At 38.9% G+C, this 26,564-nt stretch overlaps 2 protein-coding genes across 6 annotated transcripts in view; one reads left to right on the top strand and one right to left on the bottom strand.

Annotated features, from left to right (window-relative positions):
* Positions 1 to 15,719, bottom strand: part of NIF3L1 (NGG1 interacting factor 3 like 1) — a 26,272-nt gene extending 10,553 nt beyond the window's left edge. The window contains exons 1-5 of one of the 2 annotated variants that reach the window (XM_021702961.1): positions 15,684 to 15,719; positions 13,562 to 14,022; positions 12,568 to 12,730; positions 8,036 to 8,162; positions 5,465 to 5,603 (exon numbers count right to left, since the gene is read on the bottom strand). In XM_021702961.1, the coding sequence (XP_021558636.1) occupies positions 5,465 to 5,603; positions 8,036 to 8,162; positions 12,568 to 12,730; positions 13,562 to 13,997 (865 nt within the window). In that variant the 5' untranslated portion in view covers positions 13,998 to 14,022; positions 15,684 to 15,719. Of the gene's footprint in view, positions 1 to 5,464; positions 5,604 to 8,035; positions 8,163 to 12,567; positions 12,731 to 13,561; positions 14,023 to 15,438; positions 15,622 to 15,683 lie in introns of those variants that run through there. The other variant, XM_021702960.1, reaches the window with a different exon arrangement.
* Positions 15,720 to 15,887: 168 nt separating this feature from the next.
* Positions 15,888 to 26,141, top strand: PPIL3 (peptidylprolyl isomerase like 3). 4 transcript variants are annotated; one of them, XM_021703247.2, is made up of 8 exons: positions 15,980 to 16,065; positions 16,595 to 16,670; positions 16,832 to 17,125; positions 17,474 to 17,548; positions 18,522 to 18,615; positions 19,831 to 19,898; positions 23,055 to 23,173; positions 25,533 to 26,141. In XM_021703247.2, exons 3-8 carry the CDS (start codon positions 17,117 to 17,119, stop codon positions 25,657 to 25,659), a joined length of 492 nt encoding a protein of 163 aa, XP_021558922.1. In that variant the 5' UTR covers positions 15,980 to 16,065; positions 16,595 to 16,670; positions 16,832 to 17,116; the 3' UTR covers positions 25,660 to 26,141. The 4 variants fall into 4 exon arrangements, with proteins under 4 accessions (XP_044769631.1, XP_021558922.1, XP_021558923.1 ...); XM_021703248.2 differs by having other exon boundaries at positions 16,832 to 17,356; XM_044913696.1 differs by having other exon boundaries at positions 15,888 to 16,670.
* The last annotated feature ends 423 nt before the right edge of the window (positions 26,142 to 26,564 follow it).

Raw genomic sequence — 26,564 nt, 5'->3', positions numbered from 1 at the left:
TTTAAAAAAAAAAAAAAAAAAAAAAAAAAAAAAACAAAGACTAACAAGGGACAAAGAAGGGCATTACATAATGATAAAGGATCAATGCAAAAAGAAGATATACCAATTATAAATATCTATGCACCCAACATCAGAGCACCTAAATACATAAAGCAAATATTAACAGACAAAGGGAAAATTACTATACCATTATAGTAGGGAACTTTAACACCCACTTACATCAATGGATAAATCATCCAGGCAGAAAATCCATAATGAAACAGTGTCTTTGCATGACACATTAGTCCAGATGGGCCTAACAGATATACATTGAACATTCCATCCCAAAAAAACCAGAATACACCTTCTTTTCAAGTGTACATGGAAGATTATCCAGGATAAATCACGTTAGGCCCCAAAACAAGTCTCAATATTTTTTTTTAAAGATTTTATTTATTTATTTGACAGAGAGAGCGAGAGAGAGCACAAGCAGGGAGAGCAGTAGAAGGAGAGGGAGAAACAGACTCCTCGCCAAGCAGGGAGCCCAATGTGGGGCTCAATCCCAGGACCCTGGGATCATGACGTAAGCTAAAGGCAGATGCTTAACTATCTGAGCCACCCAGCTGCCCCGAAGTCTCTAAATTTAAGAATGAAAATGAATCATGCATCTTTTCAGACCACAAGGCATGAAACTAGTAATCAACCACAAGAAAAAAACTGGAAGAAACCACAAATATGTGAAAGCTAAAAAATCAATGGGTCAACAAAGAAATCAAAGTAGAAATAAAAAAATACAGAGAGACAAAAGGAAATGAAAAAAGTCCACAATGGTCCAAAATCTGAGACTCAGCAAAAGCAGTTCTACGGAAAATTTACAGTGATACAGGCCTACCTCAAGAAACAAGAAACATCTGAAGTAAACAATCTAACCTTACACTTAAAGGAATTAGAAAAAGAACAAAACCCAAGGTCAGTAGAATGAAGGAAACAACAGAGCAGAGCAGAAATAAATGAAAAAGACTAAAAAAAACCCCCAAAAACCCAACAATAGAAAATATCAGTGAAACCAAGAGTCATTTCTTTGAAAAGATAAACAAAATTGATAAACCTTTGGCCAGACTCAAGAAAAACAGAGAGGACCCAAATTTAAAAAATCAGAAATGAGAGAAGTAACTACTGACACAACAGAAATACAAAGGATGAGAGACTACTTCGAAAAATTACATGCCCACAAACTGAACAACGCAGAAGAAATGGATAAACTCCTGGAAATACACAATCTTCCAAAACTGAATCAGGAATAAATAGAAAATCTGAACAGACTGATTACTAGTAATAAAACTGAATTGATAATCAAAAAACTCCCAACAAATACAAGTCTAGATGAATTTACGGGTGAATTCTACAAGAGTTAATATTTATTCTCCTCAAACTATTCCAAAAAATAGAAGAGAAGGAAATCTTCCAAATACATTTTACAAGGCCAGCATTACCCCAATTCCAAAATCAGACAAAGACACTCCCAAACTACAGGCCAATATCCCCAGTGAACATAGATGCAAAAATCCTCCACAAAATATTAGCCAACCACATTCAACAATACATTCACCACGATCAAGTAGCATTTATTCTAGGGATGCAAGGATGCTTTGATAGTCAAAAAATCAATGTAATACACCACGTTAACAAAGCGAAGGATAAAAATCATAGTCATCTCAATAGGTGCAGAAAAAGCACTGGACAAAATTCAACATCTGTTCAACAAAGTGGGTTTAGAGGAAACATTCCTCAACATAATAAAGGCCATATATGGAAAAACTCACAGCTAACATCATACTCAATGGTGAAAAACTGAGAGCTTTTCCTCTAAGCTCAGGAATAAGAATGCCCACTCTTGCCACCAGAAGTCCTAGTCATAGCAATCAAACAAGAAATAGATATCCAAATTGATAAGGAAGAAATAAAACTATTTGTAGGTGACATAATAGTATACATAAAAAACCCCAAGACTCCATCAAAAAACCATTAAAAGTAATAAATTCAATAATGTTGCAAAATACAAAATTAATATATAGAAATCTGTTACATTTTTATACACTAATAATGAAGTAGCAGAAAGAGAAATTAAGGAAACAATTCCATTTACAATTGCACCAAAAATAATAAAATAGCAATAAACTTAACCAAAGAGGTGAAAGTCCTGTATTCTGAAAACTATAAAACACTGATACAAGAAATTGAAAATGACACAAATGGAAAGATAATCCATTATCATGGATTTGATAATGGAATGTTATAATGTCCATACTACCAAAAGCAATCTACAGATTCAATGCAATCCCTATCAAAATACCAACAGCATTTTTCATGATACTAGAACAAATAATTCTCAAATTTGTATGGAATCATAAAACACTCTGAAAAGCCAAAGCAATCTTGAGAAAGAACAAAGCTGGACGCATCACACTTCTTGATTTCAAGATGTACCACAAAGGTTTAATAATCAAAACAGCACGGTACTGGCACAAAAAGAGACACATAGATCAATGGAACCGAATAGAGCCCCGAAATAAACCCACATTTATATATGGTCAATTAATCTTCAACAAAGGAAACAAGAATATGTAATGGGAAGAAGTCTGCTCAACAAATGATGCTGGGAAAACTGGACAGCTACATGCAAAAGAATGAAACTGGACCCCTATCCTACCACCATACACAAAAATAAACTCAAGATGGATTAAAAACTTAAATGTGAGACCTGAAACCATAAACTCCTAAAAGAAAACATAGACAATAATTTCTCTTACACTGACCTTAACAATACTTTTCTAGATAGGTCTCCTGAGGCCAGGTAAACACAAGCAAAAATAAACTACTGGAACGACACCAAAATAAAAAGCTTTTGCACAGGGACATCTGGGTGGCTCAGTCAGTTAGGCGTCTGCCTTTGGCTCAAGTCATGATCCTGGAGTCCTGGATTGAGCCCCACGTTGGGCTCCCTGCTCAGCAGGGAGTCTGACTCTCCCTTTGCCCCTCACCCTGACTGCGCTCGCTCTCTTGCTCTCTCTCAAAAAAATAAAATCTTAATTAAAAACAAAAAACAAAAAACTTTTGCACAGCAAAGGAAACCATCGACAAAATGAAGAGGCAATTTACTGGAAGGGGAATAGATATTTGCAATGATAAATCCAAAAACAGGTTAACATCCAAAATATATTAAGAACTTATACAACTCAACACTAAAAACAAAAAAGAAATAATCCGATTTAAATGGGCAGAAAACCTGAACATTTTTTCAAAGACATACAGACGGCCAAAAGACATGTGAAGAGATATTCAACATCACTCATCATCAGAGAAATGCAAATCAAAAACCACAAGGAGGTATCATTCACACCTGTCAGAAAGGATGAAATCAAAAAGACAAGAAATAACAATTGTTGGCAAGGATGTGGAGAAAAAGGAACCTTCACGTACTGTTGGTGGGAATGCAAACTGGTGCAGCCACTGTGGAAACGAGTATGGAGGTTACTCAACAAATTAAAAATAGAATACCATATGACCCAGTAACCCCACTACTATTTACACAAAGAAAATAAACACACAAACTTGAAAAGACATATACACCCCTATGTTTACTGCAGCATTATTTACAACAGCCAAGCTAAGGAAGCAACATAAATGCTCATCAATAGATAAATGGAGAAAGATGTGGTAAGTATACATAATGAAACATTTACTCTGCCACAAAAAAAGGAGATCCTGCCATTTGCAACAACATGGATGGACCTAGAGGGTATTATGCTAGGTGAAATAAGTCACAGAGGAAGACAGATACCATAATGAGGAATCATACATGGAATCTAAAAAAACAAAAGAAATAAATAAAAAGGAGAGCCCTAAATACAGAGAACAGATGGTTGCCAGAGGAGAGGGGGAATGGGCCAAATATGTGAAGGGGAGTAGGAGACACGTCCAGTTACAGAATGAGTAAGTCACGGGGACAAAAGGCACAGCACAGGGAAAATGGTTAATGGTATTGTAATGGTGTTGTATGGTGACAGATTGGTAGGCACACTTAGTGAGCATAGCAGCATCTACAGACTTGTTGAACACCTGAAACTAATATGACATTGTATGTTAAGTATACTTCAATTAAAAAATAAATGAAACAGGGGCACCAGGGTGGCACAGGTGGTTAAGCGTCCAACTCTTGGTTTCAACTCAGGTTGTGATCTTAGGGTCATGAGATCAAGCCCTACATCAGGCTCCGCGCTCAGCGCAGCGTCTGCTTGGGATTGTCTCTCCCTCTCCCTCTGCCCCTCCCGCGCCCCCCCCCCACACCCACGTGCGTGCTTGCTCTCTCTCCAAAATAAAGATATAAATCTTTAAAAAATTAAATCAATCAATCAATAAATAACATAAAAATGTTGTTTGAAAGAAAAAAATTAAAAAAGCAGCTTTGGGGTTGGATCAGAAGTCAAATCCCATCTCTGCCACCCATTTTCTTTGGAAACTAACTTCCATGAGTTGTTTGGGGACTAAGTTATCTATTTGTCTGAACCTGTAATATAATGGGAATAAAAATAACTCCCACATAATTAACAGCTAGCATGTACTATATTCAATGTATGCCAGTCACTGTGCCCTGTCACATGGATTAGACTAACTTGATGAGTAAGGTTTTCTTACTGTTACTGCAGTTTTTACAGATGAGACTACCATGACACAGAGGTGTTCACTGACTCGTCAAAGTCATGCAGCAAATAGGACAGACAAATTTGAACCCAAGGCATTCAGAATCCACACTCAGAACAAGTATGCCCCACTCACTGCCTTTGCAGCGGGAATTCACACACTTAAGAAATTCAGTACACTGCTAGGCTCACAAATGGTCTGTTCACTTCCTTTGTTCCCCCAAATACTGGGAAAAGCCAAAGGACAAGGCAGTGGCTATAAGACTCAAACTGCAGTGGGTCACTTTGCACCTCATTATAAAATATCACCAGTATTGTAAAATATAACATTTGCATTGTTAATTGGAGCAATAACAATTTCCAGCTCTCTTCTTGGCCCATGGTAGGACTGCATTTCATGCCCTGACTTGTATTGGCAATGTGATTAATTCTGGACATGAGTTGAACAGAAAATGTATCATTTCCAGGCTGGAATACTTAATTGATGCTTTAAGACCCTCCTAACTCTCCCTCTGCAACAGAAATCAGTCTACAGTGAGGAGACTTCTGCTGCTGACTTGAACACCAAATATGAGAGAGATATAAATCTTGTTTGAGCCAATAAGATGTATACCACAGCATAACCTAGCCCACCCTGATTGATAAAATAAACCAGTCATCTCCCATGAGCTAACATGTTTCCTGTCACTTATATGAATATATAACCAAGAGCTTCAACTTTTGCCCAAACGCTACATAATACTACATTAGTAGATACACCGGACAAATAAACGGTACATATTTACCTAAGGTCCTTCCTACCCCAAGAGCAAGGCGAACATGAGATAGTTTAAGGTGCCTTTTGATTCGCTCAATCATGGTTGCCAAGGAAACAGATTCATCCAGTGTGCATAACCGTCCCATTCCAGTATGTAGAAGCAGAGGCTGAGGAGAAACAGAAGTTAGAAAAACTATCCATCTTCGTCCTAGGAAACAAACAGCAAATGATGAGAATAAAACATGCACACTGAGCTTACTATAGCCAGCACCAGGCTAAAGTCTCGGGATGCAAACCTGACAAAAACATTCTCTGACTTCTACGAGCTCAGTCTTCTGGAAAGGCAGATCTTTAGATAACTAATCATAATAAAAGTGTTTAAATACAAGAGAGGTGCTATTTTATGGAAGCACAAGGAAACCACAAAATAAATGAGCTGGTACTTGGTGTGGGGGTACTTGGAGGAAGTGCAATCAAAGGGGTTCTTTTTGTTGTTGTTGTTTTTTAAGATTTGTCAGAAAGAGAGAGAGAGAGAACATAAGCAGGGGGAGCGACAGGCAGAGGGAGAAGCAGGCTCCCCACTGAGCAAGGAGCCCAATGTGGGGCTCGATCCCAGCACCCTGGGATCATGACCTAAGCCGAGGGCAGATGCTTAACTGACTGAGCTACCCAGGCTCCTGGAATCAAAGGTGTTACAGAGACTTGGGTCTCCCAGATCAGAAAAAAGGTTAAAAAAAAAAGGAGTGATGGTAAGTGCAGTGTAGTAGGAAAGGGATAGGGTGAAATGTGGAAAGGCATGAGCTCAGGGTGGATCCAAGAACAGACACTCTAGCTGGTGTGCAGAGCAAGGGCTAGGGACAGAAGGCATGGCCAGTCATGAAGGGCTTTGTACACTGTGCCAGAAAGCATGGACTGTCTCTTTTAAGTGCCCACTAGGGAGACTACTCATCTCCCAGGTGACGAAAGATGAGAGTTTCAACTACTACGATGACAAAGCAAATAGAGAAGAGACAGTTTCGATTTGGGGACAGATCAGCAGGGCTTGGGTTTATGAGAGGCAAGGCAGAGTTGTGGAATCTTGGAAAATAAGGTAGGTGATGATGCCACCAATGAAACAGAAAAAATATTTAAAGGGGTGATGTAGGGGCGCCTGGGCGGCTCCGTCGGTTAAGCATCTAACTCTTGACTTCGGCTCAGGTCATAATCTCAGGGTGGAGCTTGCTTAAGATTCTCTCTCTCCCCCTCTCTCTGCCCCTCCCCCCAACCCCTGCTCTCACGGGTGTGCATGTTCTCTCTAAAAAATAAATAAATAAAAATAAAGGGGTGATATAGGGTATAAGGTCAATATTTGTATATATTGAAGTACTTGTGGGATCCATTAGGAGGAAAATGTCCACAGAGTCCCTGGAAATACGGGTTTAACTTTTTACCTTAAGAAAGCATTCTGAGCCAGAAAAGTCAAGATATAGGAATCATTATACAAATGGTGGCCAATTGTTAAAGGAGCAAATAAAATGGTCCAGGCAGAGGGTATAAAAGAGATAGAATCTATAACCTGTAACGGAGTCTCTAACCCTAAAAAGAACTGCTATGTAATACTAGGTGTCAACTACACTTCAATAAAAACAGAATCTTTAGGGGCGCCTGGGTGGCTCAGTCGGTTAAGCATCTGCCTTCAGCTCAGGTCATGATCCTGGAGTCCTGGGATTGAGCCCTGCATCCGGCTCCCTGCTCAGTGGGGAGTCTGCTTCTCCCTCTGCCCCTCACCCTGCTTGTTTTCTCTCTCTCAACTAAATTTTTTTTAAATCTTAAAAAAAAAAACCAAACAGAATCTTTAAAATTATTTTTTATTTTTATTTTTTTTGAGAGAGAGAATACATGTGAGCTTGGGGGGGAAGCGGAGTCTTGAGCAGGATCCACACCCAGCGTGGAGGCCCACTTCATGACCCACCTCATGAGATCATGACCTGAACCAAAATCAAGAGATGGACACTTAATGGACTGAGCCACCCAGGTACCCCCAAACCAGAACTTTTTTTTTTTAAAGTACGGCACCGCTATGACCTGAATATGTCTGCCCCACACAAATTGATATGTTGAAATCCTAACCCCCAAAGGTGATGGTATTAGGAGGTGGAGCCCTTGGGGGGTACTTAAGTCATGAGTGGGGAGCCCACATGACTGGGATTTGCTTATAAAATAGGCTCCGAGAGATATCGCTAGTCCTTCCTTTTATGTGAGGACACAGAGAGAAGGCGCCACTGATGAACCAGGAAGTGGGCCCTCACCAGATACCACTCCCAATCTGTTGGTACCATTACCTTGGACTTCCCAGCCTCCCGAACTGTGAGAAATACATTTCTGTTCTTCAAAAGCTATCCACATAGAGCCCAGATATGTTATAGCAGCCCGAACAGACTAAACATCTATCAACACTTTTCCACTCCTGGAACATCTCCCTTTCTCAATATATTTTTCAGGGTATTTTATGCACTCAACACCACCTTGTACTTCTTTAAGTAAAGTTAATAGCCTGTCAATCTAACAATTTACAAATAAATCTGTCAAACAAAAATGCACAGTAATATATTTTTATTACCTTCTCCAGTGACAGAATTTCGGTCTTCTGATAGAACTGTCTGCTCTGGGAAAGAAAAGCCACCACCTGCATCAAAGCCTCCTGACTACAATTCAGAGTAATCCGTGTTTGTTCTTCATCATCAGTCCTATTAAAAAAAAAAAAAAAATCACTTGCTCCTTTAGGATAAATGTAAGTGAAATGTATTTTATTTTTCGTAAAGATTTTATTTATTTGAAAGAGAGAAAGCGAGCATGTGCTCACAAGAGAAGGGGCAGAGCGGGAGGGAGAGAGAATCCCAAGCAGACTTTGTGCTGAGTTTGGACCTCACTGCCGCGAGGCTCAATCTCACAACCCTAAGATCTTGACCTGAGCTGAAACCAAGAGTCAGATGCTTAACCAGACACTTAACTGACTGAGCCACCCAGGTGCCCTTTGAATTGTATTTTAAACAATCCAGTTTACAACCTCCTGAAATAGAGATTAGATTACATGAAATTTAGGATTCAATCCCAAACCAAACTATTCTCTAGAATAATATTCCTCAAACTTCAGCATGCATCAAAATCTTATAGATTTTTTTAAAAAAGATTTATTTGAGAGAGAGAGAGCATGAGCGGGAGGGGCAGAGGAAGAGGGAAAGAGAATGTCAAGCAGGCTCTGCGTTCAGTGTAGATCCCAACACAGGGCTTGATCTCATGACCCTGATATCACAACCTGAACGGAAACCAAGAGTCAGATGCTTAACCCCACTGCACAACCCAGGCACCACAAAATCTCCTTGTAGACTTATTAAAACACAGATTGCTGAGCTTTACCCCCAGAGTTTCAGATTCAGTAGGTCTAGGTGGGGATCTGAGAATTTACCTTTCTAACAAGCTGCAGGTGATGCTGAGGTTGCTGACGCAGGGACCTCACTTTGAAACCACTGTTATAGAACTATTCTTTTTTTTTTTTGGACAGAGAGAGAGAGCACAGAGCAGGGGAAACAGCAGAGGGAGAGGGAGAAGCAGATTCTCCGCTGAGCAGAGAGGCCAATGCGGGGCTCAATTCTAGGACCCTGGAATCATGACCTGAGCCAAAGGCAGATGCTTAACCTACTGAGCTACGCAGGGGCCCTGTTATAGAACTATTCTAAATCCCAGGTGTGCATCAGCAATCTGCTAGCTTCTTAAAATGATAGCTGCTGGACCCTTCTACAGATCCAGTGAAACAGAACTTCTGCGAATGGGAGTAGGGCAAACTGAATTTTTTAAGGCCCTACAGAAGTTAACTTTCAAATATCACTGAATACAAGGATCTCTGGGACAGATTTTCAGGCAAACCCAATTCTAATTACATAGATCTAGGATGAAAAGCCAAAAATGTGCATTTTTCATAAGCATCCCATTAACAATGATGTAGGGGGTCCTTGAGTCACCCTCTGAAAAGCAATGCCCTAGAGCCTCTCCAGAAAGATTGGCATCAGGAAAGTTTTGTATTTAACCATAAACTCTAAATATAATCATAGAATTCTAGAACTAAAAAACACCTTAAAAGAATATGGAGGAGTTGTTGTCAACCCTGGAATCATCTGTGGAGCTTTGAAAAGAAAACCTGCCTGGACCCCAATCTAATGGTAAAGCCCAGATATTACCTGTAATAGGGAAAAACTAAAACCAAATGTGCATCAGTTTAAAAAAAAAAAAAAAAAAAAGCTCATCAGTTAGGAAGAAGATTGCTTAAAGAAACCCAGTACATCTAAAGTAGGAAACACTACACAGCAGGTAAAGAGATCTTCTATAACTATATGGGATGATCTCTAAGACACCCTGGTAAATAAAAAAAGGCAAATGCAGCATACCATTTAATTAAGGGGAAAAAAAACCCTATGCATTTCTTCATATCCCTGTATACGTATGGAAAGATACCCACTTCTCCAAAAACAGGGAAAAGATGATTGGCATTGAAGATACTGGAACTGAGTAAAAGGAACAGGAGGACTTTCATATTGTTTGAAATTCTCATGATTTCTATCATTTTCTTTTAATTTCAGTATTTACACAGTATTTCAATATGGTAAAAGACCACCATGACTGTAATCTATAAAGTCCTATAATTTCTTTTCTTTAAATTCCTCAACACTACTAGAAAACATTTGCAATTTAATTATAAGGTGTCTACACTTAAAAACCTCTCATAAGGGGCACCTGGGTGGCTCAGTTGTTTAAGTGCCTGCATTCGGCTCAGGTCATGATCTCATGGTCCTGGGATCGAGCCCCACATTGGGCTCCCTGCTCAGCAAGGAGTCTGCTTCTCCCCCTCGCTCTGCCACTCTTCCCTGCTTGTGTGTGTGTGTGCACGCTCTCTCTCAAATAAAGAAATTAAATCTCTTTTTTTTTTTAAAGATTTTATTTATTTATTTGAGAGAGAATGAGAGACAGCACGAGAGGGAGGAGGATGAGAGGGAGAAGTCAACTCCCCGCTGAGCAGGGAGCCCGATGCGGGACTCAATCCCGGGACTACAAGATCATGACCTGAGCTGAAGGCAGTCGCTTAACCAACTGAGCCACCCAGGCGCCCAAGAAATTAAATCTTTAAAAAAAAACCACTCATGAAAGAATCACTTTCTGTTGTAGCCTGATACAGATTTCCATTTATTAAAATCATATTTATCTTTGTTTTTTAAACAATTATTAAGTTACAGCTTTGTGTAACTTGTCTTTTAACATGTTTCAAAAGGCATTAGGATAAATTAGCTTCAAAAGAAATCATCTATGAGACACCATTTTGGTATCTCTGCCCTAATAAATGATTGGCCTTATAAGAGGCACCTGAATGGTTTTTTTTTCCCCCCCCTTTCAAGTACTTGGGAGGACGTGGAGAAAAGGGGGAACCCTCTTACACTGTTGTTGGGAATGCAAAGGGTACAGCCACTCTGGAAAATAGTATGGAGGTTCCTCAAAAATTTAAAAATAGAACTCCCCTATGACCCAGCAATTACACTACTAGGTATTTATCCAAAGGATACAAACATAGTGATTGGAAGGGGCACATGCACCCAATGTTTATAGCAGCAATGTCCACAATAGCCAAACTATGGAAAAAGCCTAAATGTCCATCAACAGATAGATGGATAAAGAAAACATGCGATGCATATACAATGGAATACTACTCAGCCATCAAAAACAATGAACTCTTGCCATTTGCAACAGATGTAGATGGAACTAGAGCATTACGCTAAGCGAAATAAGTCAGAGAAAGACAAATACGGTTATGATTTCACTCATATGTGGGATTTTAGAAACAAAACAGATGAACAAAGGGGAAGGGAAGGAAAAATAAAACAGGATGAAAACAGAGAGGGAGGCAAACCATAAGAGACTCTTAATTCTAGGGAACAAACTGCGTGTTGCTGGAGGGGAGTTCGGTGGGGGGATGGGCATTAAGGAGGGCGCTTGATATAATGAGCACTGGGTGTTAAATACAACTGATGAATCACTAAATTCTACCCCTGAAACTAATAATACAGTATATGTTAACTAAATTGAATTTAAATAAAAAATAAATTTTATTTATTTTTAAAGATTTTATTTATTTGACAGAGAGAGAGCACAAGCAGGGGGAGCGGTATAGGGAGAAGCAGGCTCCCCGCTGAGCAGGGAGCCCGACGTGGGGCTCGATCCTAGGACCCTGTAATCATGACCTGAGCCAAAGGCATATGCTTAACCGACTCAGCCACCCAGGTGCCCAAAAATAAATAAAATTTAGAAAGTGCTTGGGAGGGGCGCCTGGGTGGCTCAGTCGTTAAGCGTCTGTCTGCGTTCGGCTCAGGTCAGGATCCCAGGGTCCTGGGATGGAGCCCCGCATTGGACTCCCTGCTTAGCGGGAAGCCTGCTTCTCCCTTTCCCACTCCCCCTCCTGCTTGTGTTCCCTCTTTCGCTATCTCTGTCAAATAAATAAAATCTTAAATAAAAATAAAAAAATAAAAGGTGCTTGGGAATCACTGATTTGCTGGAAACTAAAAGTAAACCCATGTAATCATGTGTTATCGGTAGGATTTATCTATTACTCTCAAGTAAAAACCACCTTTCAATGTTATCAGGAAAACTAGAAATATTTTAAGTAAAAGGTGTAGCGCAGTCCCTCCCACATAAATGTTACTTGTCATTTTTATTGTTTCGAAAAGACCCCATGGAACACCCACACGCAAATGAGAAGTATGCTGCCTTAGAAACCCATTCTGGGGCGCCTGGGTGGCTCAGTCGTTAAGCGTCTGCCTTCGGCTCAGGTCATGATCCCAGGGTCCTGGGATCGAGTCCCACATCGGGCTCCCTGCTCGGCAGGAAGCCTGCTTCTCGCTCTCCCACTCCCCCTGCTTGTGTTCCTGCTCTCGCTCTCTCTCTCTCTCTCTCTCTCTGTCAAACAAATAAATAAATAAATCTTTAAAAAAAAAAAAAAAGAAACCCATTCTGGGGGAAAACAGTTTCAGACCTAAATACCAGGGTTATAGAATTTATAAGGAAGATCCATACAGATAAATATACACAAAAAAGGAGAAAAATATATCGTACCTAGTAGAAAAAGAAGTGACAGAAACATCTGCAATTTCTTTCACTGCAGAAATGACTTTGTCCAGGTCTTCGGTGCAGTTAACACTGAATTCTACTCTATGCGTCCCTGCTGTGGGGTAGTTGGGAGCTTTGGAAGGATGTATGGGCCTGGAGGTGCAAACTCCTAGGAAAAAAATGGTGGGTTTTTTTTTTTTTTTAATTAAAAAGACAAACTATTATGGGCAAAATTTTAAGGAAATGAGTTTTTAAAGATCAATTCTCAGATACTTATGTAACACACACACACATACACACATACCCCTTACATATATACCTAAATCCCCATAATCTAGGGATTTAGTACATACAAAATCAAATTTATTTTCAGAATTATTTTCCAGAAGACTCTTAAATATCACAAAAACTTGACTCATGAATTCTTAGAGGATATACAGAATTGTGACTGCTTCCTAAATTTATTCATGTAAACCATCATTCCGGTTGCAAATGCTCATAATCTACTTGACCACATTAATCCAGATATGTCATCATAAAAGCTTCAGCCCCAATGAGTAAACTAAAATAACTTACTAAAAACAAAACTAAAACACATAGGCTGAAGTCCTTCATTGTACTGGGCTTGAGCAAGCATTCAATAAAACTCTGATGTCTATTTAACTGACACATGAAGTATATTCTGGAGAGGTCTGAGCTCTCAACTCAATTTAACAAGCACTTCTCGAATTTCTGGGTGCTAGGCACTGTGCCACATGAGTGAGGACTCACAAAGATCAGTACAGCAATGAAGATTTCCTATGCTCTCCTTACTCATTAAGGATAAAAATTAAGTTTCTCAAATACAATTGCTAGATTTCACAACATTATTTTTAAATATATAAAAATAAAATAACGGTACCCACATCTAAAGCAGTTAAAATTCTGTTGGAAAGACATTCTAAAATTTCAAAGCATTTGTAGGGAAAATATTAAACATGAAAGAATAAGAGCTTCTCACCAAGCCCTTTAGCCAACCAGCTGTTGACTCCCTGGGGTGCAGCATCATAGGCTGTGTGAGGAGAGTAAATACCGACTCTGTTTTCCAGAGCCCGGATCACCAGGCGTTCCTTCCAGGTTTTCCAGGTAATGTGCTTTAAGGGTCGGAAAATAGGTGGATGGTAGGAGAGAATGAGATCCACCTTCTTTTGCAGCGCCTCCTCCATTACTTCCTCAGTCAAGTCATTGGTAAGGAAGAGTGTGTGTACAGTGTGTGGTGGGCTTGGTTCCACCAGTAATCCAACATTGTCCCAACTCTCAGCAAGTGAGAGGGATGCAAAGTCATTCAAGGAGGAAAGGAGCACCTTCAAATCCATGAAGGAACGGGAAAAATTGCAGATCGGGGAATGAACAAGCCGGATTGTTCTGGGAATGAGGCGTACAGGAGAGGACAACATACAGAAATCAGGCAAAACTGAGTGTCTGAAGTCAAAACACAGAAAAAGGGTACACAGATACACGTTAGGCCTGGACCTTGGAGGGAGCAAACCATATGAGTAAAAGAGTTGTAGTCACATATTCCTGGGTTCAAATACTGATTCTGCCACTTACCAGGACACAGTATATTAGATAAGTCATTTAACCTGAGGTTATTTTCTCATTTACAAAATGGGAGACACTATAACCTACATCAGAGGCCATTCACAGGAACAAATCAATTAATATGTGTAAGTCACCTAGCATGAGCCTGGTACATAATACACAAATGTTCATCCCCACCTCCTCCACCTCACACACACCCTGATTCTTGTTCTTCCCATCCTTGCTTCAACCACTCTCCTCCCTTCTCCAGTTCTCTAAACTCTACTCTTCCAAGTCTCCTTCAACTTCCTAAAGCTTTTCTCGACAAACCTTTTCAGTGTCTACACCCTATACAAAACTAACACTATCAACTCCATTAAGAATCCAGGAACATTTCTATTTTTGAAGAATAGCATTCATAGTATGCATAATTAACAAGATAAGCACAGCCAATCGTAAATTTAATCAAGTATTCGTAACCCAGTAATTTCAAAAACAAGTTTTTCAACAAAAATATTGAACAAATTTGTTGAAAAAAGTATTTTTTCAGCAAAAATATTTACTACTACATGTGTGTACTTATTCAGAATCTGACTGGAAATGCTGCGGAGCCGCCAAAATCCACTGGAGCCTGGGGTCTTGGAAGATCTTCTAAAGGTTCTTATACCACTTTCCCTCTCCGATTCCAAGTACTGATACCGCCCCGCTCTCCAGACTCTTCTAAATCTGGCAGGCATGAAAGTGAAGCCCTAGTGGGCCACCACAGCTTTGAGTTATTTACTGCTAAATTTGAAAGAGCCCTTGAAAATAACACAGAACACCCTCCATTTCACAGATCAGGAAACTGAGAGGCTGCGTGGCTTCACGCCGCAATTAACAATGGGAGGCGGCACACGTGGTGGTAGAGCACCGACTCTGAAACGAGACTGACTCCCAGAGCCACAGCTGTGTAACAAATTACCTAACCTCTGCTGTCCTCCGAAGAATGAAAATAGTGCCCCGCTTACGGTGTGGTCGCAAGATTTAACCGTACAGCTGGGAACAATGCCTACTGTCAGCACTGTTTTTTTTTTTTTTTTAAGATTTTTATTTTATTTTGACAGAGAGAGACCCAGTGAGAGAAGGAGCACAAGCAGGGGGAGTGGAGAGGGAGAAGCAGGCTTCCCGCGAAGTAGGGAGCCCGATGTGGGGCTCCATCCCAGGACCCTAGGACCATGACCTGAGCCGAAGGCAGACGCTTAACGACTGAGCCACCCAGGTGCCCCAGCACTGTTTTTAAACATTAGTATGACCCACTTTACAGCCTGCAAACTGCACCTTGTTCCGTTGCTTCATCTACCTCTCATTTCAATCCCACTTCCGACCTTTTCCAGGACAACGAAGAGGCCAAACACGGCAAGAAGCTCCTGAGTCGGCACTTCTTCCCCACTGGCGCCCTACGCTATCACGCCACAAACTAATTTCCTGCCCCTGTCTCCTCCTCTGCCTCCTTTCCCAGAAGCACCCTCACAACTTCCAGGCCACGCACTAACCATGACCCGCCACGGGAGAACTGGACTCACCACTTCCGGCCCTGCGCAGGGCCTCCTGGCATTGCAGGATGGGATGGAAAGGAGCCGGGCGGAAGTGGTCCTTCCCATTTTACGTCTGAGCCCAAGGTACTGCTAGAGGTTGCTCGGAATGGTTCCGGTTTACGTTTCGTGTCCTTGTATAATTATTCAAAGAGCTCCTTTCACTGTCAAAAGCGTACCAGGTGAGGACAAATTACATTGTCTTCCTAGTTCTAGTCATTTTGGTTTGAAATAGGAAGGAAGGAGGCGAGCAGGTGAGGGGCGTTCTCTCTAATGGGTCCCGCGCTCGACTTCCGGTAGCCCGAAGACACTAATTTCGAAACGTGTTATGCAAGGGCATCTTTTCTGTTTCAACAACAGCTGTGCTAAGGTGGTAAGTAACATCACTCATTCTTTCATTCACTTATCGAGACTCTTGCTAAGCTCTGTGTTTTAATTCTTGGGCTTCGAGTGAGCATACTGGGCGGGGAGGGTGATACTGGAACAGACTTAATTAGAAAAATATATAGCGTATTATTGATAAGTGCTATAGGAAAAGATAATTGGGCAGGTACTAGAGTGAAGGCAGTTTTAAATAGAGTTATCAGAGACTTGGACGTGAGGAATATAACTGTCCAGACGTCTGAGTCTAAGTGCTCCAGACAAAGAGAACACCCAGTGTCTAGACCCCAAGGCGGAAATGTACCTGACTTGGAAGAGTTGCAGGGAGGCTTTTGAAGAAGAGTGAACAGGGAAAGTAGGAGATTGAGGGGCTTGAGTCGGGTAGGTTCTCATCGTTTCCATAACCAGATTTTTATTACTTGGGGATGCTATTCGAGACTCTTTCTTTTAAATATGCAGTAGAAATGAGCATGTGTGAGTTAAGAGAGGAAAATGAACTTAATTTTCTCTTTTGGGAATAGAGACACGTTTTCTAACTTCTGGTAAGACTGAGAAATTAAGCAATAGTACTTTCTGAAACGCTCAAGAAGAAAAATGGTAAGTTTTGTACAATTTTTTTTTTAAGATTTTATTTGTCAGAGCATGAGCAGCTTGAAATAGAAGAAAAGCAATGAGAATAATGCTGTCTCCCTCTCACCCTACCTCCAACTCACACACTCCTACCCTCTATCAACCCCACCATACTTTCTGACTGCTAGATACTCCTGGAAGAAGAGAAGTGAGAAAGGAAGCCTCAGAGTAACCCCCCACCCGACAAGGGAATAACAAAAAGAATGCAAGTTACTGGAACATCAGATAAAACGCAAGCAAGGAGTAATATGGTTACCTCTGCACATTTAGGATCTAGAAACACAGAAGATTGTTGTCTTTAGTGAAGAAAGGAATTGTTTTTAACACTCTCTCTCATAATTAAATTACATAAGGGAACTGGTGGAGACTTTGTTTTGAAAAGTTGTTTTCTTACTATTTTTCAATATATATTAATGATGTTGGTGAGTTGCCATTTAAATCAGTAATATTAACATAACCATTGTTTTCATTTTTATTGATGAAAAATTCATACTTAAAAAGTATTTCCATCACAATATTTACTGTTAAATGTTTAGGGTAGACAGCATTTTACATTAACATATTTATCTTCTGGAGTTTTTTCCTACTGTTGAAATAAATTTTGAAGAAGTACAGCTTACTCTCAGCTATGTGGACAGTTCATCTCTGAAATGGTATTTCTTTTTGTGTTTTCATTCATATTCTCATCTTTAATCTAGTTGGGGAAATAATACAGTGCATAAAGTTATGGAGAAATCTCATTTGTTCTTACATTTTTTTCTCCTTTTTAGTCAGTGACACTGCATACAGATGTAGGTGATATTAAAATAGAAGTTTTCTGTGAGAGAACACCCAAAACTTGTGAGGTGAGTACATTATGTACATATAAAAAATGAGTTAATGCCGCAGGATAACCATTTTGAAATTAAATTATCTAACCTAAAAAACAATAAACACTTGTATATAAAACCAGTGTCAGGAAAAACTAACCATCATAATTTCTGGTCTAGTTTCCACTTAACTTTTGATGTTAAAGGTGGATCAAAGAAAGGGTAGATAATTTTTCTCTAACCATAGAGTGGTTGGTATCTTTTTCTTTTCACTTATTTTCCTCAGGAAATATAATCATTAGGATATTAGATAAGAGAACTGTTTCTTACATTATTTTAATTATTTAAATTTCAAAGAAGGAAAGAGCTCTCTATATTCATTCAACAATTATTTATGAAAGGCTATCTTGTCAGGGGAATACAGTAATGACCAAGAGACATCCCTTGCCCTCATGGAGCTAACATTCTGAGAAAAGAAGTTGGTGGCGGGTGGGAGGGTCATTCTAGAAAAAAGTGATTCTAGATCATGATAATGCCTTGAAGGAAACAAAGCGTTGAAATAGAGACTAATGGAAAAGAATTATTTAAAAGAAGTTGAGGGCAGGCCTAGCCAAGAAAGTGATACTTAAAACTGAGTGCAGAATGTAATGAAGGCATCTCCATGGAAAGAGATAAAAAGAATATTCCAGGTGTAGAGATAGAAGTGCAAAGGCCTCAAGATGGGAAAGCCTACCTCTTTTGGATGAATTTTCAGAATGATGATGGGGTTAACATAGTAAGTAAGAGAAAGAAGTTATTAACACATGAGATGTAGAGGTATGACTGTATTCTATTCCAAGAACAGAAGGAAGCCATTCAAGTGTTTCAGGCAGAAAAGTGACATTATCCAAAGTAATGCCTAAAAAACATAAATGCATTGTTATGGTGTTTTGAGTAAATACAGTTTGTTCATTACTTTAAATGTGTTTCTGCTACACCATTTCCCAATCATTATTTTTACCCTTTTCAGAATTTTTTGGCTCTTTGTGCCAGTAATTACTACAATGGCTGTATATTTCATAGAAATATCAAGGGTTTCATGGTTCAAACAGGAGATCCGACAGGTAAGTTACTGCATTAATATCTATCTAGAGAATTGGGTATGTAGTATGAAGAAGAGGGCAGACAAATAGAAAAATATATAATGTAACATTGTGTGTCAACTATACTCAAAAATATTTTGGGGGGGGAGGTGCCTGGGTGTCTCAGTCAGTTGAGCATCTGACTCTTGATTTCGGCCCAGGTCTTGATCTCAGGGTTGTGAGTTCAAGCCTCTAGACTAGGCTTGGAGCCTTCTTAGAAAATACATATATATAAATATATTTTTTTAAGTAAATAAAATTTATTTAATTTTTATAAAATAAAACCAAAGATATAAGCCCATAGAGTTTTTATAACCCGGCTACCTTACTATAGCAAGAAATTTTTAAGTAGAAGCTACTGGCATCTATCTTTAAAATAAAATATGACTGGCGTGCTTGGGTGGCTCAGTCAGTTGAACATTGGACTCTTGGTTTCGGCTTGGGTCGTGATCTTGGGATTGTGAGATCAAGCCATGCATCAGACTCTGCACTGAGCACAGAGTTTGCTTGGGATTCTCTCTCCCTCTCCCTCTGCCCCTCCTGCTCGTGCACTCTCTCTCTCTCCTTAAAATAAATAAATAACATCTTAAAATAAAATATGAACAATAATGATAGAGGAGTTGTTTTTTTTTTATAGAGATACTTTATTTTTCTGGTCCGTAAAGTGAAATTTTGAGAAGAGAGGACATAACAAGTTTTATCTTTATTTTATTTATTTTTTTAAAGATTTTATTTATTTATTTGAGAGAGAGAGAATGAGAGAGAGCACATGAGAGGGGGGAGGGTCAGAGGGAGAAGCAGACTCCCTGCCGAGCAGGGAGCCCGATGCGGGACTCAATCCAGGGACTCCAGGATCATGACCTGAGCTGAAGACAGTCACTTAACCAACTGAGCCACCCAGGCACCCTCTTTATTTTTTTAATTTATTTATTTTTGTGAGAGAGTGCACGTGGGTGTGCAAGCATGAGCGGGAAGAGGGACAGAGGGGAAAGCAGACTCCCTGCTCAGTGCAGAGCCTACTTCTCCCTCTTCCTCTCTCTCCCCCAGCTGTGCGCTCTTTCTCACAAATAAATAAAATCTTTAAAAATAAATAAATAGTTATAAACTAGCCCTTATGTTTTAGAAAATGAACCTTTTCAACTTTAGTTATTTTTTTAAATTAGATACTTCTTTTGATTTGTCTGTCTTGTAATATAGGTACTGGAAGAGGAGGTAACAGTATCTGGGGCAAGAAATTTGAGGATGAATATAGTGAATATCTTAAGGTATATCTCTAGTGCTTCAAAATCTATTTTCTCGTGCCTTGTTTACACTTGAAAACTTTAATACATACATTGTAGTAACACAAGTTAATGTCATTAGTATACAAACATTAGTTTTTGTAGTCTTAGTACACTTGATAAATGTCAGGGAGAAATTTATAAATATAAATTGCATTTCTTGCCTAAAATATATCCTGGAATGTCACAATCACATGGATCTTGATATTAAGTGAGCTTATCTTTGGGTCCAACCTGAAATGTTTAATCAGTAATGTACCAAAAGGGCTTAAGGTCTCACTATAAAATATATGTTGAATGACATGAATCACCAGCCTTTTTTGAGAGTAGGGAGGAAAACCTTTGAGACCTCCTGGTTGCAGTATTGCACATTATCAATATGAACTTTTATTATCTTCTGTTTGATGTTTGAATATTCCTGAATTAATGTCTGTGGTGGATCCCAACTAGGTTAAAGGGAAGTGCATAGCATGGTAAAATTAGAGATTTTTATTTCCTTTCCTGTTTTTTTTTTTTCTTCTCATATTTTTTCTCAATTTTCCAAACTTTCTAAAGAAGCTTTTCTTTTTACTTTCCTTTAAAAAAAAAAAAAAAAGATTTTATTTTTAAGTAATCTCTACACCCAGCATGGGGCTCGAACTTACAAACCCGAAATCAAGAGTCGCATGCTTCACCAACTGAGCTAGCCAGGTACCCCAAGAACCTTTTTTTTTTTAATAAGAAACTAATGCATGCCTGTTTTTTTTTTTTTAAAAAAAACTAATTAAATTAAAATTAAAAAATTAAATCAATCAGTTATACTTCCCAGAGAGGACATCTGCTGACAGTTATCATGTGGTCTTTTAAACTTTGTATCTGCATAAAATGATAACTTTAGAAATTAGAAAAAAGAGAAATTCTCTATAAGAATATGTAATTTAGTACATCATATTTCAGTCACATTAAAATATATTCTGAAAAAAATCCAGGACAATTCTGAAAAAAATTCCACTGCAGTGTTTATGTCTGGATGGTGAGACTAGGAGTAATTTATTTTTTCTTCTTTTTGTTTTCTTTCATAAGGGAACATTACTTTTGTTATAGGAGTTGAGGTTGGGAGGTGATAAATTGTTTATAAGTCATCCTTTTCCTGAATTAAAAACAAAACAACTTTTTAGGCATTAATTAATAACTGCTTCCATAACACTAATCTGTATACCAGTGGTTTTCAACACTGGTTAATACAGACTCACCTGTGGAAGTTTTAAAAATATGAAATATTTTGGCCTTACACCCCCTAAATAGAAAAAGAATAGGCCCGATTAGGACCTAAATTATACTTCAGGTTTCCTGCGTGATTCCTACAGTTAGGGTTAAGAACCTTTATATACCAGAGTTGAGGGTGTGTATTGAATATTTACATACTCTGACCCAGCAATTCCATTCCCAAATGTTTACCCTCCAGAAACTCTTGTACATGTGCATCAGGAAACAGTACAAGAGTGTTCCTAGAGTGCTATTTTAATAGCAAAAATCTAAAAACAACCCAAATGTCCACTGATCATAAAATGGAAATTATATTCAGTTGTGGAATATTATCCAGCAGTAAAAATCACAACTACCACTACACATTCGTGTGTAAATCTTAGAAACATAATGATGGTATAAATAGCATTTCCCAGAAGACTACAGATAGTATGATACTATCTTAGAGAGCTCAGAAACAAAAGAAAAAAATATATTTTTTTAGGCATGTATAAAGATAGAATAGTGGTTCTCTCTTGGAGAAGTTGAGGTAATAGATGAGTACATAGGCATACGCAACAGTTTGGTAAATTATCTTAGAAATAGGTTAATGAGTATTTTATTAAGTTATAAGTGGTACATACATTCTTGTGTATTATCAAATGTAACATTTGGGAGTCACCTTTTAGGAAGACAATAAAGCATTAATATCTTTTTTCACATTTTTTATTTAAATTCAATTAACATATAATGTATTATTGGTTCCAGAGGTACAGGCCTGTGATTCATCAGTCTTATATAATACCCAGTGCTCATTACATCACATGGCCTTAATGTCCATCAAAGCATTAATATCTTGATATAGCTATATTTCTATTGCTTGTCTCATTAGTGTTTCCTGATGAATAGCTAAAAAGGGAGTGACGATTATTTATTGCAGCACCTCCTTACAACACAGTTCTGTCATGTCTTCAGTCTTATCAATAAAGTTCTTTTAATTCTTTAAACAGTCCCTGTATAACAAATAGTATCATGAATATTTGAGCTGTAGGAGACCTTCCCTTAGATCATCCCAGTCCTGGGTCATGAACTGACTGCCCTTGGGTGGGATCCACAGATGTATTCTCAATGGCCATTGGTTTAAAAAAATTTTTTAGTGCTATTAAGTAAGAGATATACCATTCCTTTTGCCAGACTCCATCACTCCCTAATGTGTACATTCTGTCCAGTTAATCAACTTATTATCTGCTGACCCTTGTGAGCATTTGAATTACGAATAAACCCCTGAACTAGTCCAACCTCCCTCCCTTGTTTTACAGATAAAGAAACTAGCCAGAGTCCAGTGTATGTGTGAAGAGCTTATGGGGATTTTGGTTTTGTTGTCTGCCTGATCGTTTCATGCCAGCATGTTCCTTAATATAAATGTAAGGATGTCTATTAATACCTTCGTATTGCGAAAAATGTTTGTGGCTATACTCCTCCAAAGTGAAAATGAAATTAACTGAGGCATATGATTTGATATATAAACAATTTACATACAAGTTTTTGAAATACAGATAATACAGAAAGTGAACATTCGGGTTAGCCCTAATAGAAGCTGATTAAATGTTTTCTTGGTCCCTTAAAAAGTACAGGTCTTGGGGCACCTGCGTGGCTCAGTCGTTAAGCATCTGCCTTCGGCTCAGGTCGTGATCCCATGGTCCTGGGATTGAGCCCCGCGTCGGGCTCCCTGCTCCGCAGGAAGCCTGCTTCTCCCTCTCCACTCCCCCTGCTTGTGTTCTCTCTTTCACTGTGTCCCTCTCTGTCAAATAAGTAAAATCTTAAAAAAAAAAAAAAAAAAAAGTACATGTCTTGGCTTGAGTCCTATATTTGGAATATTTATATAAAAACACAGTTAAATATTTTGGCCTTTTACAGCACAATGTTAGAGGTGTTGTATCTATGGCTAATAACGGGCCAAACACCAATGGATCTCAGTTCTTCATCACCTATGGCAAGCAGCCACATTTGGACATGAAATACACAGTATTTGGAAAGTGAGTATTTGGTTACTGTTTTCTTTGGAATTTCATTGCAAGGGATACATATGAGAGGCTATGATAATAGCGTAATACTGAAGGAGCAGTATGAAAGCTAAATACACCTGGTAAGTCCACCACTTACCAGCACTGTGACCTTGGGAACTTATAACCAAGCCTTAATTTCTTTATTTTGTAAAATAGAAGCCAATCTTTTTTTTGTAAGGATTATTACGCAAATTAACAGTAATGTATTTCTTCTTATGAATAGCATTTTGCAGCAACTGACAGATCTGAAAAACAGTGGCTTCAAAAAGATGGGCTAAGATGGTGGTTCCCTTCTGTCACCAGTGTTCTTCCTAAACCATCTTTATCTTCCATCCTCATGCTCACCTCATGGTCCTAATATGGGCAGCATAGCTCCAGTCAGAACATGTGTTCCAAGCAGAAAGGAGGAGGAAGGGCAAGAGGTGCTTGCCAGCTGAGTCAGCCCTATTTATGTATGTATGTATGTATGTAGGTAGGTAGGTATGTAGGTATGTATGTATTTAGTAGGCTCCACAAGTCAGCCCCTTTTTAAAGAGCTTTCCTGAAGACCCAGAACTTAGCAATGAGGCCTCCCCTTATCTACAAGGGAGGGTAGGAAATGTTTTTCAGCTAGACACATTGCTGCTCTCAATAAAATCAGGTTTCTATGAGTAAGAAGGGGAGCCTGGATCCTAGGGAGGTGTTTAGCAGGCTCTGCCAAAATATCCAGTTAGCACTATGCCTGGGAATTGCTTTTATAAATCAGCAAGAAGTCAACTTGTCTATTCATTTAACAAATATTTACTATGCTCAATAAACCAAGGCACAGTTCTAGAGTTTCTTTCACTTAACAGTGTGGATGCCAAATTAGGTTAATTAAAAATAGAAGACTCGGGCGCCTGGGTGGCTCAGTTGGTTAAGCGACTGCCTTCGGCTCAGGTCATGATCCTGGAGTCCCTGGATCGAGTCCCACATCGGGCTCCGTGCTCGGCAGGGAGTCTGCTTCTCCCTCTGACCCTCCCCCCTCTCATGTGCTCTCTCTCATTCTCTCTCTCTCAAATAAATAAAATCTAAAATAAATAAATAAATAAATAAAAATAAAAATAGAAGACTCAACAACTCTTAGTTTTCATTCCATATATATATTTAATTTATAGATTAATATTCAGTGAAATTAATGAAATATTACAGCCCCTAGTAGTAATTGCCTGGATATAGATCACTCAGGTTCCCTTCTTTTCACTTTCTCCTTTAACCCACCATTCAGAATTATCGATCATTAATTACTAAGATTTATGTTACTAGTTTTGTGACAGAACTAGAGAGTTAAGAACAAAGATTCTTAACCTTAGGTCCCTTAAGTCCTTGAAATTATGTGTTCTGTGTGTATACACACGTTTTTCTGGGAAGATGGTACATAGCTTTCCATTTGTTTTCAAAGGGCTCTGTGTCCCAAATACTTGACTGACTTGCCTCAATTCTACATGCCCTTTTTTGCCTGAGATCTGTTTCCTATAGCCTCTGTTTCTCTTACTGACCCAGAAGGTGGGAAGGTTTTTGAAACTTTAAATTTAAAGACTTTGGTGGGGGGCGCCTGGGTGGCTCAGTCCATAAAGCAACCAACTCTTGATTTTGGCTCAGGTCATGATCTCGGGTTCCTGGGATGGAGCCCAGTCTGCTGGAGATTCTCTCTCCCTCTCCCCCCACTCACATGCTCTTTCACTCGCTCTCTCTAAAATAAATAAATATATAAATAAAGCAAGCCACCTTTTCTTAGCAAATGTTTTAGACCAACTTGCCCGAAGGATAGCTGTCTATATATATTTTTTTCTTTGTAGTAACATGAAATACACTTGCTGGAAATGGGCTTAAGTGTCCCATCTTCCCTTCTCTTGTTATTACTGCTTTTTGTTGTTGCCCAGATGCAAAAAGTAAAAACACATTTAAACAATGAAGTGTAAAGCAGCCACTCACTTCAGGACCTTTAGTATAGGGCAGTACTAAGTAATAAGTGTCACCCATACATACTTTCTCTGGGCTTTCCGATAGCAAAGAAAATCTTAAAACTGGTTATATTAGACCCATTTGTAGCTATGTTGTGGGAGTACTTTGATGGTAATATTCCTACCCATTGCTATTGTCTAAAGGCATAAAAATGAATTTTTGTTTCTGAATTTTGGCTAATACCCATGGTAGAAAATCAGTATTTTATTGCACACTTAACTAGGGAATTCAAAGAACTATGAGACATGGTCCTTTTCTCTTAAGGAAACTGTAATTGCTATAGGTATTTGGATACTATGTTTCAATCTAAGGAATTTTTCATACATTTTTATTGTTTCTATTTCAGGGTAATAGATGGTCTGGAGACTCTGGATGAATTGGAGAAGTTACCAGTAAATGAGAAGACCTATCGACCTCTTAATGATGTACACATTAAGGACATAACTATTCATGCCAATCCATTTGCACAATAGCTATAATCTGGAAAAATATTTGGCAGACTATTCAAGGAACACACCTATTGTGCTTTACCCAGTTTTAACTATGTTGAAAGATTACATCATCCTTCTGCCTGTTTATAGCTAAGATCTTCTATGAGTTGGTGGTACCGTGGGGGCCCAAACAGCTTTTATTCCCATTATTAAAGCATATTTTTTACTATAACTGTTATCTAATGTATTTAAGTTTAATTTTTTAAAAACTCTTCTAATTTTTTGTTACATATAAACATTCATTTTTAAGTGCTGTCTCAAATCCAGGCATTTTTGAGCACTCTAATTACATATTCCTGCCATATCTAGTCCATATCCTAGAAGTAGTCTTTTCCATTAATTAGTCACTTTGTACAGTTAAGAGTAAGGACAAGATAGAGATGATCTAGAAAAGCCAGCCAGGGCGCCTGGGTGGCTCAGTTGGTTAAGCGACTGCCTTCGGCTCAGGTCATGATCCTGGAGTCCCGGGATCGAGTCCCGCATCGGGCTCCCTGCTCGGCGGGGAGTCTGCTTCTCCCTCTCCCACTCCCTGCTTGTGTTCCCTCTCTCGCTGTGTCTTTCTCTGTCAAATAAATAAATAATAAAAAAATCTTAAAAAAAAAAAAAAAGCCAGCCAATCCATTTTGCTGTTTTCTGTAGTCTTTAGATTTACAGTAAAGGCTCAGAGAAGTCCTAGTTTACAGTAAGCACTCAGAATTTCCCAACTCATTTGCCCATGGAACATTTTTGAAAGCTTATCATTCACAGTATTGCAGGACAGAATACTACAGGTGATCCATTTGGAAAATGCAATTAGTTGGTTAAGAGCACCAGTTGTAGAGTCCTGGACTGTGTTTGAATCACAGCTCTACCTCCTACTAGTAACTTTAGGCAGGTTAACATCTCCC

This window comes from Neomonachus schauinslandi, chromosome 3, assembly GCF_002201575.2.
Source record: "Neomonachus schauinslandi chromosome 3, ASM220157v2, whole genome shotgun sequence".
NCBI lineage: Eukaryota > Metazoa > Chordata > Mammalia > Carnivora > Phocidae > Neomonachus > Neomonachus schauinslandi.
This window is presented reverse-complemented; position numbering and strand designations above follow the sequence as displayed.